Source organism: Centruroides sculpturatus, unplaced genomic scaffold, assembly GCF_000671375.1.
Source record: "Centruroides sculpturatus isolate CEXI.00-Female unplaced genomic scaffold, Cexi_2.0 scaffold1133, whole genome shotgun sequence".
NCBI classification, from domain to species: domain Eukaryota; kingdom Metazoa; phylum Arthropoda; class Arachnida; order Scorpiones; family Buthidae; genus Centruroides; species Centruroides sculpturatus.
In genome coordinates, this window is record NW_019385322.1 from 30,280 (window position 1) to 49,904 (window position 19,625).

Here is a 19,625-nt window from a genome sequence, read left to right on the forward strand (position 1 = left end):
TTGTGAATAGCATTTTATTCCAAGCTTAGGTACAATGAATTGCACTTAACTTCAATAATGTATTGTATAAATTAATTTGATTTATAGTTTGAAACAAAACCAATTAGATATAATGTTAGATTAAAACATTTCTTTGTCATATATTATAACACAGCTTGGTCCTCACACCAAATATTAGATAACAGGAATGAAAATTCACTGGGTATGGTATTATTATGTATTACTGGGTATTAGCAATAATAATAGTTTTATTATTATTGCTAGCAATTTCAATGAACTTATGTTTGTCATCAGGCAAACAAAAAGATAAAAATGTGGAATGCAATGTTTTAACATGAGTGGAACACATTATTTAAATTAAAATTAAAAACCACTATGAGCATGCTACAAACTTCAATTACACTTGATGTTAAGATGTCGTGCAGCGCATAGATTCATGTTAAAGGTGTGATGTCATAACATCAAGCATAATCAAAGTTTGTAGACTGCTCATAACAATTTTTAATTTTAATTTAAATAATATACAGTGAAAACTGCTTAGGCGACCATCTGTATTCGACGGGCACCTGTCAAAACAGGCAATATTTTCTGACACCGAATAGTTTATCCATAGAGTCTTTGTATGAGTTACCTGTATTAAATGACCACCTGTGTAATGCGACCACGGGCACCAATTTTTAGTCCAAAACAACATACAACAACTGTAATAAGCGACCACTTCCGCAAATATATCTGCTCTAAATTATTGTTCAACAACGTTTCCTAATATAATGAATTAGTCTAAACTCTCATTCAAACCCACTTCAGGCACGTCTCCCACCCTTGAAATAAGATGCAAGTGTTAATGAATTAGTCTATCAACAAAGGAAATTCATTTCAGCTTATTTGAAATTGTCTGAAAAACGAAAGAAATGCAAAGTGCTGTCGTTAGAAGATCATGTTAAAGTTTTCACAACAGCAATTAGCGGTGAAGTTTAACTGTGGGATAACAAAATTGATTTTACTGTAGACCTACAGTATTTTCCTTTGTGGTATAAAATATTGTACACAATATAATTAATCAGCTGAAATCATCGTTTGATAAAATTTATTTTTATTTATTTATTTATTTATTTTGAAGTTCATATACAGTACATGTGCGATAAATGGTTTCTATATCAACCTACCTTATTTCCACGATATTTTTAGAAAAATAATATCCAAGTAATTTTCGCACGCAAAATATTCAAAAAACAATAAATGCATTAATGCAAAAATCACTTTTACAGGCAACCTTCCTTTTTCGATTCCGCAATGACAATCACGGAATGTAATGAAATCGTATAATGAGAAAAAATAATAAAATTGTTTTATTATTAATTAATAATCTTTCTTATTGTACTTAAGAAAATATTAAATATTAAAAAATACAGTATTTTTAAAGTTAAAATAAGATTAAACTAACAAATACCAAAACCAAAGTGATGTAGAGATACAATGCGCTTGTATATCGATGATGTAATACATGTAACTGAGGAGTGAACAAAAACAATGAAGTTGAATTAATTAAGTCGGAAAACAGAAAGTGTGCATTATAATCGAGAAAATGAGACTATTGTATTAAACTTTAAAATATTGGTATTAAATCTGTCTTATAAAATCATGACTCCTGTAAATCAAGTTATCTGATAAGAATAAAATACAATGCCAATATAGTCCTATCATTGAAAAAGTTTGCTTATTTTTGCTCACCGAGTTTTGCTTAGTAGAAATGACTAAAAAGTGTGCAAAATACGTACTGAAATACAGTATTATATCATCACCTGTCTAAAAGGCCACATTTTGAAGGAACCATGTCTATGGCTGCCATAGACAGGTTTTACTGTATGTTCCACTCACATTAGTACATTGTATTCCATATTTTTAAATTTTTGTTTGCCTGACACCAATGAACATAAGTTTTTTGAAAGTGCTAGCAATAATAATAATAATAACTATTAATGTGGTACTCAGTAAATTTTCCTTCCTGTTATGTAATATAATATATTTAACATTACTGTTAAGTTTCAAATTTTTTTGAAAGCATGGAATTACAATTGGAATTATTGATATTTTCTATGGAAATATGATATTTAGATTGAAAAATTTGTTATAAAAATGATTTAATGAATAAAAACAAATGAAAATTGGATGATAGATGTGACAAATGTTTGCTATAAGATAGTATAATTAAAAACAAAGCAGATTTTTAATAAGAGAAGAAAAATGCATACTTGCATTTAGAATAATCTCAATAATTTTTTTTTTGTGAACTGATACTAATAGGTTAAGTTAATTATGTATAAATTTATCAATGAAACAATAATTGTATAATTTTAACTTTTCAATATTAATCTTTACATTAATAGACTAGAAGAGCAGAAATCTATACTAGAAGAAGCCCTAAAGAAAGTTCCACAAAAAGAAGAAATGGAAAGGTTAGTTTTTTGTATTTAAAACACTTGCAGTTTAAATTCTAATGTAAACAAGCATTAAACCTCTAATATTTTAATAATAATAGTTTTTTAACATATTTAATGTATCAATTAGTTCTTGTAGTTTCCCATGTGAATGAAATAGGGGAGACGTGAATAATCCATTTGTATACAATTATATTATATTTAAATATAGATAGAATAAAATATAAAATATAGATAGAATTGGAGAAGCCCAGTATATTCATTATCATGTAAATTTTTAGATTTAAAGTAATCGGGATAAGAGAAATGTGTGGTAGAACAAGATAATCATACGGTTCTTCTAATTTTAGCTACATAGTACTTCTGTTTGATATGTAAAGAAGCATTCATCATATTCTTAAATTATGGAAGATTATATATATATATAACTTGGCAGATTGATTAATCAAAAAAGAGAAAGTAGGAATTAACATGGCATTGAAATTTGAGAACTCTGAAATTGCAAATTTATCGGAATTTACAGTTATGAAGTTTGATATGTTAAGATTATATTTTGATTTTAGGCAATCTTCAAATATTCTGAACTCAACCGGGCTCAAAATTTTAACATTTAGGATATTTCAAAGTTTGTATTCTGAAAAGATTTCGTATATGATTTTATTAACTCTACTGTTAAATATATAACATTAATTCTTATATTTCTCTCTTATGTTGTTGTGGGTATCGTGCAATGAGTTCAAAGTCATCCATGAGGTACTATAATTTTGAAAAAAATCAAACCAGAGTTTTAAATAATGCGTGTTTTAAAATCACGAATGGGACTAGAGTGCCTCACGCTTTTTTGGGGAACAAAGAATTTTAACGTCCACAGTGCCAGTTTTTTTAATCACTAAACTCTAACTCTCGGAGATCAATATTCTTTATCAGTGTAGGGTGTAAAATTTATCACAAAATATACATATACACACATACATATGACTGCACATAGATGTATAAACATAACTGTAGTCTTAAATGTGCAGCTTATTTGTATACAATGACATTTGTATGTGAGTTGATCACTCTCAATTAATTAAAAGAATTGTTTTTGATCAGTGAACTAATCTTCCAAATTTTCAGTTTTATCACCAAGTTTAAAGTTTCAATTAATATTTGCTGTTTGTACCTGACCCAACTTCCAATGCAAGGGGATTGCATATATTGTCCAACTTCTAATTCATTGCTTGCTGATGTCCACGACTGCCTAAGTTCGTCCTCTCTTCTTTTTCTTCTTCCAGACACACACCACACTGGGACAAACTCCAGAGAAAAGATGAGATTTCTCTCCTTGTCATGTCCTTTTTGTTCCCTAGAAACATTACCTGACCAATCTAGACCTTGACGTGCCATTGTTATAGTGACCAACTACAAACCCAGAGTATACTGACCAGTGGTACAGAAGTAAAGGAGAAGTATATAGAACAAACCAGGGAATAAATGGAAAATTATATATATATAGACATACACATACATATAGACAGGAAGAGGGAGAGAAAACAAATATAATAATATAAAACATGGTGTAGTAACACCACATTATCTTTTGAGTTGTCATTCCTTCAATCTAGAAGAAAATTTATTAAAATACACATGCTTCCAATTATTAATATATCAAGCTTCTAGAATATATCAAAACAAAATTTAAATTCAGATGAATTTTATGATTGAATTACAAAATATTGAATATAGAGAAAAATAAATAATTATCTATTAGTAAAACTAGAATAGTAAACAAAATATATATTTAAATAATGTTGAAATAATTAAAATTGTGGGGATTGCTGGGTGATGTCCAGGCACCACTGTGTGATTCTACTATGGTCTTTCCTTCTGACACCAAGTAGGTTACATGAGTACTACATGAGTTTTGAGCATTTTTCTGGATGGCAATAACACAGTTTCGTATGTGAGACTAGGGGTAAGAGGATGAAGTAGGAAAGGACGAGATTCAGTTGGAATTGATTTCAACTGAATCTCGTCCTTTTTACTAATTCCTAACCAAATTCACTTAATACAATTTACTATACTTAAACATTTATTAGATGGCGCACAAGTTGGTACAACACGTTACACAGGATATTCACATTTCATGGAAAGAGAGGGAGAGATATTACAAATTTTTGGTACCTCACAAATCTGAACTAGAATCCTTGTTAAGGATCTTTGGAACATAGTTTTTCAATTAACAATTCAGGAGAGAAGCAGCAAGTAGAGGGATGACAAAGAATCGGAGGGCACAGAAGAGCACTAATCCAGAAAGGTACATAGTCACAGTAAATTGAACAATCAGAAGAATGGGTGACTACTGCTTGAAATCGGCCATTCCTTGTCATATTCAAAGCAGCAAATACCTTAGAGGTGACTAAAAGTCATGGGAAAGATATCACTACAGATTCTGAGAAAGTGTAAGTTGACACACTCTCAGGTCAGAAAGTTGACATATACTAGCTTCTGATAAAGTTGTCATTGAGTTGTTTTCCTTTTACTTGTTCGATTCTCACAAAATAATAAAATTGTTAAACTATGAGATTTAAATAAATATTTTATAAAGTTTAAGTAACTTAGTATATAATTTATTTTAAGAAAAAATATTTAAGTTCATGCTTTACTTATATCATGTTGCATATACAATGTCTGGAAGTTAAACTTATTTATGAATTATGAATTGCTCTCAAACTTCCAGACATTCAATCTAACTCATGGAATTAAGTTTATAGTTTTTGATACTTAATATCATTAATCCTAGGGTGCATTTAGATGAAAAGTAGCCTAAATAAACAAGCCAATGACACAGTTTGTTTCATATAAAATGAACTGTGTCATTCATCGGCTTGCTTAATTAGCTGCTATGTTCTTGTTCTCTATTTTCATTTCTATTTAACTAACTATATTTCTCAGTACCTACCAGTGATAACAATTAATATTGATTGTAGAATTAATTCAAAAACTCCCATTAGCATTTGGAAACTATTATTAAACACAAAGACTATCATGACTTATGAAACATGAGATTAATGAAAATTGTTAGTGTAATTGTTTTATAAAAAATATAAAAACAATTTAACCTATAAAATTTTAATAAATCAATTATATATAGAAATAAATTGAAATGCATTTAATAAAAATTATAACCAGGACAATACATATGAACGTAGAAAATATATAAAAAATTCTCAATGGATGAACTTTAAAAGTGTCTTTTACTCTTAGTTCCTTTTTGTACACTATCAGGAAATAACAGTTTCATTGCAGAGTCATACTTTATTTGGAGTCTTCTTGTCTGTCTCAACGTGCAAAACATTACAATCTTCTCTCTAGCAGTTGCACAATCAATTATAAAAATTATACATTTAATAAAATTTTTTGAGAATTTTTTTGTAAATTTTCCAAGTTCATATCTATTGTTCCAGCTATAATTTTTATAATTGAGCTGCTGCCAGAGGGAAGATTGTAATGTTTTTCAAGTTGAGGCAGATGAGAAGTCTTCAAATAAAAGTCATCTATGCTGTGAAACTATTATTTTCTGATGTTATTTGAAAAGGGACTAAGAATAAGGGACATTTTTAAAGTTTGTCCATTGAGAATTTTTTGTAAATTTTCTAAGTTTAAACTTAAATAGTTGGAATTTTTTTTTTTAACTTAATGCACATGTCATGCTAATATGTGAAGTCTTCTGAATATTGAAATAAATATTTTCAATCAAAATATGATTGGTTTCAGTTATTATTGGGACCTTGAATAAGTTCTCGCTGTTTTCCAACAGATGGTGTTACCAGAACTATGTGCATGTAGTTTAAGATGGTGGTGCATCTGTAAGGAAGTACAATAAGCGACCTTGAAATTCAGTATATGTCATTTCGCCGAAGTGTAAACAACCTTTTTTTTCACAGTGTTAAACATGTCAAGTTTCATGCCAAAAAAAGAGTAATTTTATTGCACTATTTTATTAAAAAAAGATCTGCAGCTGAAGCGCACAGAATTCTTGTTGAGACTTATGGCGACCATGCTTTGTTGGAAACAACATGCAGAGATTGGTTTAAATGCTTCAAAAATAATGATTTTGAGGTTGAAGATAAAGAATGCTCTAGTGCACTGAAAAGGTTTGAAGACAAAGAATTGGAGGCATTACTTCATGAAGACTCATGACAGATGTTAGCTGAACTTGTAGAATTGTTAGGAGTTGATCACACAACAGTTTCGAAATGTTTGAAAGTATTAGGAATGATTCAAAAGCAAGGATATGGGTGCCGTACGAGTTGAAGTTGCGAGATGTCAAACGTCATCTTTTCATGTGTGAATAGCTGCTTTTAACAGCAGAAAAGGAAAGGTTTTTTTGCATTGTATCATGACTGGTGATGAAAAGTGGATACACTACGACAACCCTAAGCATAGAAGATCATGGGGTAAGCCTGGCCGTGCATCAATATCATTGGAAAAGCAAAATATCCATGGTTCGAAGCTTCTTCTCTGCATTTGGTGGGATCAGCTGGGTGTAGTTTATTATGAGCTGCTCAAACCAAACAAAACCATCACGGGAGATCACTATCGACTACAATTGATGTGTTTGAGCCAAGCATTGAAGGAAAAATGACTGCTATACGAGCAGAGACATGACAAAGTGATTTTGCAACATGACAATGCTCAGCCACAAGTTGCACAATTGGTGAAAACCTACTTGGAAATGCTTAAATGGGAAGTCCTACCCCATCCGCCGTATTTACTAGACATTGCCCCTTCCAATTATTATTTGTTACAATTGATGGCACATGGCCTGGCTGAGCAGCACTTCCATTCTTATGAACATGCCAAAAAATGGGTTGATTCTTGGATAGCCTCAAAAGATGTGTCATTTTTCTGATGTGGAATTCAAATGCTGCCAGAACAATGGAAGAAAGTAGTGGCTAGCAATGGACAATACTTTCAGTGGCATGTTTTTTACAACTTTTTTAAAATAAAGCATTAATTTTCATGAAAAAACAGCAAGAACTTATTCAAGGTCCCAATACATACATGCATCTTTCTAAAAATGTCTCATTTATTATGTTTTTTCATTTTATCAAAAAGTAAAAGAAAATAAAAGAATGTTTGTTAATGAAAATTGAAAACATTTTCTGTACTTTAATGAATAATTCTTATTTGGTGTATTCTTTATGTATAAAATTTTAAATTATTAAATAAGATACTACTAGATTTTTTTAACTGTAATGATGATCAGTGTTGATTAGATATTCAATTACTTTTATTGATTAGAATTAAACCCATTCTAACAGTAACTATACAAGTAGAAAGCTAAACTGAATTACAACTTGTTGTATACAAATAGATAACTTAATTGACATTTTATAAATTACAAATTTACTTTTTAGGTTATTTAAATAAAATTTTGATTTCTATCAAATTTATTATTATAAGTTTTATTTTCACAAAACAAGTACAGTAGTACCTCAGGATACAAAATTAATCCGTTCCGAAACTGAGATCGTATCATGAAAATGTCGTAAGGTGAATCATTTTTCCCCATACGATTACATGTAAAACCAAATAATCCATTTCAACATGAAAAACATACACAAATTAAAGCTAAGTAGTACATTAAAAAAATAGTAACTTTTGTAAGGAAAACACTGAAAAATGCATTTTGTAGTTGTAAATGTATAAATAATCATAATAGAATAATAATTGATTAAAAAAATGTAGTTTTATTTGCACTTTAACTTTGAAGATAGATGACGGTGGAGGTGTAAACTGGTGGCAGAAGAGAGGGAGAGGGGATGACTACTAAAACTTAACTTACATAACATAATGTAACAATAACTTAAAAATAACTTAGAAAAGATAAAAAAATTAGTGTTGTTTTATATATATATTTTTTAATTTTTATGCACTGCTTTTTGCTTTCTTTCCTTCACTTCCACCAGCACTTTCACTGGATAGAGGTCACTTTGTAAAATATCTATCCAAAGAGGTTTGGCTTTGTCTACTTTTTAAAATTTTTCTAAAATGACTTAGGTAAATGTCATTACTCTGAGTAGCAATATGGCCAGTGTGAATCTTTCTGGGATGCTCCTTTTCAATAAAATCAGTCACTTTCTGATAATACCTCAAGATTTCCTTTATCGAGCGAGATTCTTCCACTACAAAGCAAACAGGCAGACTGAGACCAATGAACAGAAGTGAATAAAAAATGGCGCTGCGAACTAATGTGACGTCATATGGTGAGTTTTTGTTTGTATCAAGGAGCAAAAATATGTTTGAATTTCATGTCATATCCTGAAAATTTCGTATGCTGGGGCATTCGTATCCTGAGGTACCACTGTATATATATATATATATATATTGCAGTCAAAACCCATTTTTAGTTACAATGCGTTTTAACTACTTGAAACTAGTTTATACTGGATGTCTTTGATAAAACCTATTTTGTTTAGTTAAAACTAGTTTTAACTCAAATTCATTTTTGACTAACAGTAAATTCTAGTTTTAACTAGACAAAATGGGTTTTATCAAAGACATCCAGTATAAACTAGTTTTAACTAGTTAAAACGCATCCTAATTAAAAACTGGTTTTGACTACAACATATAGAGTGATTCGGGGTAAGATGGTAAGCGGGGGAAGATGCTTAATTTTTGATATTTTCAAACGGTGACGTCACATATTGTCATGTATTTCTATGATGAATCGTTGAGCCAATATTGAGTGCGGAAAGCTGTAGTTGGCTACTGTTACTTCATTTTCTACATCCGAGAAGAATAAAAGCTAGATAAGAATGAAGTTTTTGTTGTGAAATGTTTCTAAAGTAATTTTAAACTAAAAGTTAAAATACAATTTATTAAAAATTGAGAAAAACAATTAATGTGTGATGTAGTTAAGGTTCTAAAGTTTTCATTGTCAGCTACCACCGATTCCGATCGAATATGCTGGAGCACATGACTCTACTAGGCATCTTACCCCCAAAAAATCCCAAAAGATGCCACATTTTTCTTGGGGTAACATGCCTATTTTTTGTTAATTGAATTCCAATATGCCTATTTTTAATAAATTTTTGTTTTTCTTGTTTTATTGCAGGATATGCATAGAAATTATATAAGGACTTCTCAAAAAGATTTTTGGACTGAAAAAAGCTTTCAGCTAGCTATAGAGCATGTTAGAATGGGGCAAAACTTAACAATACTTATACTGTGCTGTTATACTTGCTATGGAGTACTTTGTACTACATATGCAATAAATTAAATTTGGTTAAGAAATTCAAAAATTAATTTTATGCAATTATATTTGTTATCTTACCCTAATGGCATTTGGCATCTTACCCGGATACTTGGGGTGAGATGCCTAAAATGCCAGACATTGAAAAAGTCGTCATTGCAAACACAATATACAATTATTTTTAATAAATTCCAAAGTTTTATTTGAAAAACATACTCCAGAATATTATATTTTCATTAGAGGGTTCCAAAACCCAAATTAGCACTATAATTTCCTTCATAAGCAAAATGTTAGGCATCTTCCACCAAATCACTATACATAACTTTATTTCCCTCAAACATATTTATGTAGCTAAAATTAGTTTTAATTACTAATGTTAAAAGTTAAAACTAGTTTTATCTAAAATCAAAACATGTACAGCAGTAAATTAACTAGACAAAACCAGTTTTGTCTAGTTAAAACTAGAATTTACTGCTAGTCAAAAATGAATTTGAGTTAAAACTAGTTTTAACTAGACAAAACTGGTTTTAACAAAGACATTCAGTATAAACTNTTTTAATCATAAACTAAATTTTTAAATCTCTTAAATACAATAGATTGTAGATGCAAATAAATTTGTATCTGCAATCTATTGTAAATAAATTTTAATAAATTTTTTTATTAGTAAGTTTGTATTAGATGATGATAAATTTTTAACTTTTCCTACTTTTATGATGATATGAATAAATACTTCATATATAAATTTGTATATTAAAATTTAAATTTTTTTCTAAATTTTTGAATTTATTTTTACTGTGGTTAACTTGTATAGTAATTAAAAATTTTTTTGGTACAGATTGAGAAGAGAGCTTTTAGAAAATACTGCTAAAATTATAGAATTGCAAAAAACCATCACTGAAAAAGAAAATGCAAATAAAGCCTTAATAGAAAAATATAAAAAAGTAAGAATTTTTGCAAAATTAATTTATGCTAGTCTTCAGAAATAGATAAATTAAATTTTCGCCTAAATATATTTATCTATTAAATACTTTGATATAAGTACAATAAGATACTTTCACTTTAAATTATAATTTCAGGTTATTTATGGATTATTATAATAGCATTTTTACAGAAGATGCAGATACAAAAGATGTTTGTAGTATTTACAAATTGAAAACGCAAAAGCTTCATAAAGATGTAACTGTTTAAAGTTCTCAAAAGAAATCAACTGCATAACTGTGTAACTTCATTCATTTTTACTTAATTTATTATATGTTTTACCAATAGCCAAAACATAGTTATAAGTTCATCTGTCAAAATTAAAACCATTTTGAAACGTATAAAAATAAAAATTACATTAAAATTATAGTTTGAGGGACTTGGTAGAAAAATGATATATCTCACATCAAGTTTTTGAGAAAAAGGACAATTTGTATTTCAATTCACCAGCACTTTAATATGCAATATTTTATTGATGTGGATGTACTGTACAATGTGTGGGGCATGCAACTGAACTGTTAAAGTTTCATAGAAGACAGATTGACTATGCACAAATCCAAATTTGTTAACTCATTTTTTGTACTTTTGTGGATATGCTGTATGTATGTATGTATGTATCTCTGTTTTGGTCTACATACACTGGCCAAAACAATTGAGGGAGCAAGAGATGTTGCACAGAAAATCATTTATGTGAACAATGTCAGATGTTATTGTTTCTTAAAATTAAGTAAAATATACAATAATATATGAAAAATATGAATTTGAGCTGAATTCTTGTCATATTTTTATTTAATGCATTGCAATATGCTGACCAACAGTTTGTGCATCTGCACAACCAGAACAAATGGCTTTTTTATGGTAGTGTATTGACTGTAGTAGATTGTGTTATGATCTCTGTGAATGGCAAAAACTGCTGCCCATGTGTGTGGAATTGATGAAGTTGCTTATGAGATTTTAGAGAATTCTTTGTCACTCAGAACATTCTTGCATGCTCCACTAATTGTTTTGACCAGTGTATTTAGTAAAAGTTTTAATTACTATGCATATTATTACAAATTATATTCATTTTATTACACTTAATATGTATTTAAGATGTAAATTTGTTGCTAGTTATGCAAAATTGTGTGTGTGATCTGATGAGGGCTAAGACCAACACATCATAAATCAAGAAAAAGTGATTAGAGTTACCAAGTTCTACTAATTACAATTTATTTTGGAAGAATGTATCTTTACAAAACCAAGAATTTTATAGTTTTTGACTTCTAGTATATACTTAAATAAATATTATAATAGCAGTGAAATATTTTTATGGAAAAAAGATGGATGTGTGAAAAATAACTAATTAATTCCTAACTTGAGTAATCTATGCTGACCCAAGACCAATAACAAACTTTGCAGCATAAAAAGTATACTTCTTAATAAGCAGAATATATGAAAATTGTCAATGGTTCAGTAAATAGAAATAAGATATTTTAACAAATACACCAAATCCTTTAGAGGTCAGTTAGTAAATATAGTAACTTTTACAAAAATCATAAAACATTTTAGGAATACAATAAACCCCAATTTAATGGATTGAGGGAAAGGGGTGTCCATTATTTCCAAGATTATTAAATCGGATTTATATTAAAAACATGTATTAATAACAAAGTTAAAATGTGCAAGATGTGTTAAGATGAATAAAATAATAATGTAATTTATACTTGGTACTTGATTGCTTGTTGTTCTCTCAATTAGTTGTATGTCCTTCAGAACTTAGACTTCCTGATAAACATACAGTAAAAGCTTTTACACCTTGTTTTTAACCAGTTTTTATTGGTTTTAAGGATTTTATGTTTTTACTACCATTATTAGTCAAACTTTTTATACATTTTATCCAAAATATTTTTATTTGTACAGTTTTTCTTATACTGTCCATGGTTTTATATGTTTTAATCAAACTATTTTTATTTCTACAGTTTTACTTATTTTACCGCACAGTTTTAATAATTAGTTATTCCAGCTGTCACTATAATTATTTTTAGTTTTTACCGAAATACGTAATAAAATAAAGACTGAAGAGGGGCATAGAGCCTGAAATGCATATCCATTCTAAATTATAGAAAATAAACCTGCTTTTTCCATCAAAAAAGGAGTGTTCCTGTGTGATTTGTTCTCAACAGTAACTTTGTTCTAATTTCAAAGGACATACAAGCAATTTATACTCATTGATTCATTGTTCTAATCTTTTGTTCTAATATGCATATTGTGTTTATAGCTATAGAATTGTTTATAACAATAATATTTTTAAAATAAACCTGATATTTCCACCCAGTTTCTATATCACTTTTTATTTGGTTTTTAATTATTTTTAATTTACTCTTTTATTGTAATTTTATTAAATTCATGGAAATTTTATTAATTAGCATTTTTATTTTATTTTTCTCATACATTTAACATTAGACAAAGAAAGTTTAGCTGTAAAATCAGGTGAAGTAAAAGTGAAAAATAATAGATACATGATGTACTCTGTTTTCAGATTAACTATTATTTATTTTTGATTAGATAGAGAAAGCATTGGGAGAGAAACAGAAAGAATGCTCTCAGTTAGAGACAGCTATTAATGAAGAAAGCAAAAAATCCAATAATATTAATAATACTAAGAACCAAGAAATAAAAGATTTACAAACAGATATAAAAAAAGTAATATTTCTATTTTCATCAAATCATTTTAATCTTACTACATTAATGTTTACTTTTTTAATGACATTAATTTTTGTAAATTATTGCAGATGAATCAGAATTTAATGGAAAAAGAAAACAATTTAGCTCGGCTCAATCAAAAGTTGTTGCAGTTGCAAGAAGAATGCCAAAATCTGGTGAATGTTTTAATATATACTTCTTAATTTTATTATTAGATATTATATAAAATCTTTTACATGAAAACATTTTAGTCTGAATGTTGAAGTTAATACTATTTAGAGAGATTAATAAAAAAAAAAACATTATTATAATAAAATAAATCTAAAATATTTAATCTAAGAATTTTCATAAATATAATATTGATTGTAAAACATATTATTTGATATGGTTTATTTAATCAAAAATATTAATACTTATTGTTGTCAATTTGCAAAATAAGTGACTGACCTTGCAAATTGAGTCCCACACTATAGTGAGACTCAATCATTCCAGTAACTTAGCAGTGGTGATAAAGCAAAAAATCAGAATTAAAAAATTTCATAAAAACTTTTAGCTGGTAAAATAAGTATAAACTTAGAAAATTTACAAAAAAAAATCCTCAATGACAAACTTTAAAAGTGTCCTTACTCTTAGTCCTTTTTTGCACACCATCAGAAAATAACTGTTTTATGGCAGAGTTAATCTTTATTTAGAGGCTTCTTGGCAACATGCAAAATGTTAGTCTTTCCTCTGGCAGAGGCACAATAAATTATAAAAATTATGTATTTAATAAAAAATTTTAGCCAGGACAATAAGTATAAACTTAGAAAATCTTATTGTCCCAGCTAAATTTTTATTAATTGTATAATTTTTAAAATTGATTGTTTCCCTGCCAGAAGGAAGATTATAACAGTTTGTATGTTGAGATGGATGAGAATCCTGTAAATAAAAGAAGATTCTGCCATGAAACTGTTACTTCTTGATGGTGTACAAAAAAGGACTAAGAATAAGGACACTTTTAAAGTTTGTCCATTGAGAATTTTTTGTAAATTTTCTAATTTCATTTAAAAATTTGATATAACTGCATAAAAAATGCTGTAGAGCAGGGGTGTCCAACCTTTTTGTTTCTCTGGGCCACATTGGAAGAAGTCATGGAGTTTTGGGCCACAAGTATATATAATATACTTGTGGCCCAAAACTCCATGTATATTTTGGCCCATCCTTAAATATACAAGTATATTTAAGGATTAACATGTCTATATTATAATAATATGTATTAAAACTTTATTATGAAAAAGGTTATTTTAAAAAATTACTTCTATAGACACTTTTAATTTTTACTTAGAAATAGATAAATTCATTTACTATAAAGGAGACAAACAAAAATTTATTTGAAAAACACAAATATTTGTTTTATTTGGGTCTCTAATTAATAAACAACGACAAAACACCATTTTAAAGTGTGTTTTTTATTCAACTAATATATTTATAAATAATATATATCCCAAAAAGTAGCCAATGTTCCAAATGATATTTTTTTTTGCCAAACTAATGAAAGGGTAGCCAAATCTTGCAATGCTGGAAGGAATACTAAATAAAGCTGGAGTTGGGGCTCAAAGGATTGTAGACCCGAAAGGAGAGAAAGGACAAAAGATAAAGTGAGGAAGGTTGGAAAATTAAAGGTCAATATTGCATAACAGAAGGTCTATTTAACCTTTCTCCCTTAAAGCCTTAAAGATAAAAAGTAGTAAACTTTTTATCTTTTGGCCTTTCTCTTCTTTCCCCAAATTTGAGTCTATACTCCTTAGTCACAACTCCAGCTTTATTTAGTATACCTTCCTCATTCACACATTTCCAAGTATATGAAAATATTTCCTTTCAACTCAAAAATAAAATATGTATAAAGGTGTACAGCTTTGTGAAACTTTTTTTTTGAGTTTATGCTGTTGAAATAAATAAAAAAATTTGTCGGTTTTGTTTACATGTTTATTGGGCTGCAGGTTGGACCCCCTGCTGTAGACGAAATAAATGATCCCAAAAATGCATATATGGCTATCAGATAGCAATTTGTGGAATACAGATATTTAATAAAGCAATAATAATAATTCTTTTAAATTAATTATTATGGGATATGGGAACAATTTGCAAAAAGTTAGGTTTAAACTTAAAAAATAATACAGGTTACACATCCTATTCCAAAATTCTTCAAACCAAGAATATTTCAGATTTTAGATTTTTCTGAACCTTGGAATATATGATATAATGGAGTTGGAGAAAATTATCACTATTGGACTTTTTGAAATTTTTAACAAGATATAAACAACCCAGCTGAAAGTAAGCAGTCACAGACAGCATACACTGATAAGGTTTAATGATTTACTAAATCACAATAGTGTATCATCATTTATGGCACAGTGGTCTATCCCAAAGGGGGCTTTCCTGCTGTGAAGGTAAAATTAAGGATTTCAGAATTTTGGATTGGGATACTCAACCTACAACAACAACAAAAATTCTTTAAAAAATATATATACTTTTAATATAAAGTTATGAAAAAATAAAATGTTTACTTGTTGTTATAATTATTATAAACAATTATTTGTTTCAAAAAGAAATTGTAACATCCTTATAGTAAATCATGTACAGTGGTACCTCGGTATACGTCTGCTTTAGAATACATCCATTCTGGAAAATTTGTTTCGTCCTGTTTTTGCTCGGTATACAAATTTTGCTCGGTATACGACTTAATTCAATTATACGCGCCATCTATGAACAAGTAGCACTATCAGTGCACTAGACCAGACTAGACGTTCGCGGTGCCACAGTTTATAACTTTGTTAAATTTTTTCTGATTTTAAATTTTAAGTAAAATTTTATTATTTTTATTAATCATGAATTGCAAAAAGGCAAGTGAAAAGCAACAGAAAACTAAAAAAATGACTAGAATCACAATGGAACTGAAAAAAGAGATTGTTGAGGAATATAAAGGTGGTATGCGTGTTTGAGATTTAACTGTTGCATACTGTATTCCAAGAATGATGATATCGGCAATTGCGAAAAATAAAGACATTATTAAATCTGCTAACGTTGCGAAAGGAGTTAAATCAATTTCTAAACAGAGATCGAAGACGTTAGATCATGTTGAGAAATTGCTTTTGCTTTGGATAACTGAAAAACAGTATGCTGGCGACATCGTATCGGAAGAAATTATTTGCGAGAAAGCTAAAAAGATACATGCTGATCTCATGAAAAATCAAGCAGGAACTAGCCAGGAAAGCGAGGTGTTTAAAGCCAGCCATTTTTTTCATGAGAATGGATTAATCATTTTTACATTACTTCTTATGGGAAAGGTTGGTTTGGTATACGTCCTATTTGGTATAAGTCCAAACATTAGGAATGGATTAAGGTCATATACTGAGGTTCTGCTGTATAAGGTATTTTTCTAATGTTATATCAATATTTCTGCGTAATATTTTCAAACATTCATATAAATTTTTAATAATAATAATTACCAAAAAGTTAAAAAATTCAATCATAATATATTAAGAACAGATAATATTTTGCAAGTAACATAATCTTAACTTAAATTTAATATAATGTTAATGTAATAATTTTGCATCATACTACAGTAATTTGATAATGAAATACAAATACTTTCATTAAAAATTGTAATTATAGAATAATAGTATGATAAAATGACTAAAGTTTGAACTTAATGTACTGTACACCCATTCAGAACAGTATTATGTTCTTACTAATAGAAGGCATTCATTTTAAACAAAGCAATTATTTCTACAAGAATTCTCTACCTAAATTTTATGTTTTGGTTATTTAACTGTGGCACACAACAATAATCTTTGGAGCGTTTTTGGGTCATTTTAAATTATTTCAAACACAGGTTACTCATAAATCTGATTGTTTGTGTTAAATATAAAATTTAACACTAGAGGATGTCAGTTTGGCTGGAATTGCCAGTTGTTTCATATTGATTCTTAAAGTAATTATAACATAACTAGAAATTCCCCCAACAAGCATGATGGAATACTTTTTATGAGAAAGTAGAGATTGAAGAATTGAGAAGAGTAAAGTTGAGCTTGACGTTGTGATGCTGTTCCTGCAGCCCTTGACAAAGCCGTTCTTACTCTATGTTGATCAAGTTGGACTTTGCAGCCTTCAGGGGTCTCAGTTGTTCTTATTCTTTTAGATCTAAAATTTACCTAACCAAATTCACTCTCTTGCATTCCCTTAGGTTTCTTTTTTCAAAATGGCAATTTTTTTTAATTCCATATTGATAAAACAAAGGTGAATTGTTTGTATGTTGTTTAGAAAGTGTTATGCTCATCTAACTAACAGGCTCATTACGTTGTTACTTCCAATTGGATAATAGAACATGACGTAGTCACTATGGCAAGATTTTTTTAAAAATTTGGTATAGAAGTGACACACTGCAGTTATCTTTTTTTTTAAAATTTAATGAAGTAAGTTTAAAATATGCCATTTGCCAAAATACTTTAAAATTCAACTTAAGGAAAATTCCGTCGTCAAGCATGAATGTGGTCACTGACATTACTACAATGTAGTACAATCATTGATCCAAAATTGATAAAACATTTATTCTATAGCTAATGTTTCTGCAAAATAAGTAGCTTGTACTTTCCATCAGAAGATAAAACAAATAAAACCAAAATTTCATGTGGATTGGACAAAAATTGCAGGAGTTATAATGAATTCACATGCATGCACATAAATGACGGCTTTTATATTGCTAATGAATAAAACAAATTCAGCCTTTCAAAATTATTGAAATTTTGGGACTTTTTAAAAATGATTTCCTACTTCATTTTACTTTTATTGATATAAAATGTATGAAATATCAGTAGGTTATACTTATTCCGTAATAGTGAAGATTAAAATTTGATTAAAATTTTGATTATTTTTAAGTAAACAAAATTTAAATTCAAGTTATATGCAAAATATGTGTAAATCATCATTTGTATATTTAGAGAGAGTAATTATTTTAATTTCAAAACATAATTTTAGGCAAAGGAGAAAGAGAATGCAAAAACTCAGTCCTTAGAAACAAAAAAAGAACTAGAAGAATGTCAAAGGCATTTATCTCAGGGGTAAGTTTTCTACATTTCCTACAGGTTTGCTTCAGATTATATATTCTGTACTTCTATAACATATTTAATTAAAATTTTGATTTGTTTTAAAGGAATAACAGATTAAAAGAGTTAGAAGCACAACTTAATTTGTCAAAAGATACAATAGCTCGTCTTGAATCTGAAAGAACAGAACTGTGTGTAAAAGTAAGTTTAGAAATTATTTTAAAATATTTTTATCTCTGTTGCTGATGATTATAATGCATACATAAAAATGAAATAGACAGACACACTCTACTTTTCTTTACGGAATAAATGTGTTATATTCTAATTTAAAAATAAAAAACCATTTAACTATCTAGCAAAATTCTTTAACAACATAAAAACGTTTTCAAACGCATTGAGCATTTATCATCATGTGAGCCACCTGGAGGGAAGAGGAGTCCTCTCCTTCCAGCCACTGGTCGGTGACCTACTTTCTTGTCAGGGATGGTAGTAACGTTTGGTTACGCGTTATGCGAGTGGAGGAGAGTTACGGGGCCGACGATAAGGCGTTGGCATAGTCGAATAAAGACACCATTTTTCTAAACTAACAATTTATTAGAAACAAATAATAAAACAAACGTTCTAACACAGTACGTCGCATTCGCGTATGAGAGAGAGAGCTTACAATAAAGCGTTCATACCTCTTGCGATGATATCGAAGGTCTTTAATTTCTGAAAGGCGGGATCCAAGTTGATGGTTGGGATTGAAGGTCTTCTAATATGTGGTGCGGCCGGTTAGAGGGAAGCGAAACTCTATCTTGATGGCGCAATGGCGACTTCTTGATTAGCGACTCCCCGGAGAGGGGGAAGGAGGATGGCTTTTATACCTTTTTGGTGGGAAAATTTGTCAGGTGATCAATTGTTCAAGCAGGTGTGGGGTTAAAGGTGGTGTTAGAATGACAACAATATGACGAATTTCGCCGATAACTGTAAACTATATACGGTTTGATCGTGAGAATGTTTATATTAAAACAAAAAGAGTTATAATTCTCTCATGTACTTTATATTTCGTTTTTGTAGGGTCAAATTCCTTTGGTTGAGGGCATTTTTATTTTAAACTTATTAAACTTTTAAAGTACTAAATGCTTTTATTAACTTCGAATTTTCACATCAATGAGCACTGATTAGTATTGTTGGCTTAGAGCCCTAAAAGATGCCTCT

General features: G+C 29.0%; 1 protein-coding gene across 3 annotated transcripts in view; it reads left to right on the top strand.

Annotated features, from left to right (window-relative positions):
- LOC111637630 (early endosome antigen 1-like) overlaps nucleotides 1-19,625 on the top strand; it is a 71,510-nt gene that overhangs the window by 29,796 nt on the left and 22,089 nt on the right. For all 3 annotated transcript variants that reach the window (XM_023383164.1, XM_023383165.1, XM_023383163.1), the window contains exons 5-10: nucleotides 2,388-2,456; nucleotides 10,517-10,622; nucleotides 13,204-13,341; nucleotides 13,431-13,517; nucleotides 18,358-18,440; nucleotides 18,533-18,626. In XM_023383164.1, the coding sequence (XP_023238932.1) occupies nucleotides 2,388-2,456; nucleotides 10,517-10,622; nucleotides 13,204-13,341; nucleotides 13,431-13,517; nucleotides 18,358-18,440; nucleotides 18,533-18,626 (577 nt within the window). The remainder of the gene's footprint in view (nucleotides 1-2,387; nucleotides 2,457-10,516; nucleotides 10,623-13,203; nucleotides 13,342-13,430; nucleotides 13,518-18,357; nucleotides 18,441-18,532; nucleotides 18,627-19,625) is intronic.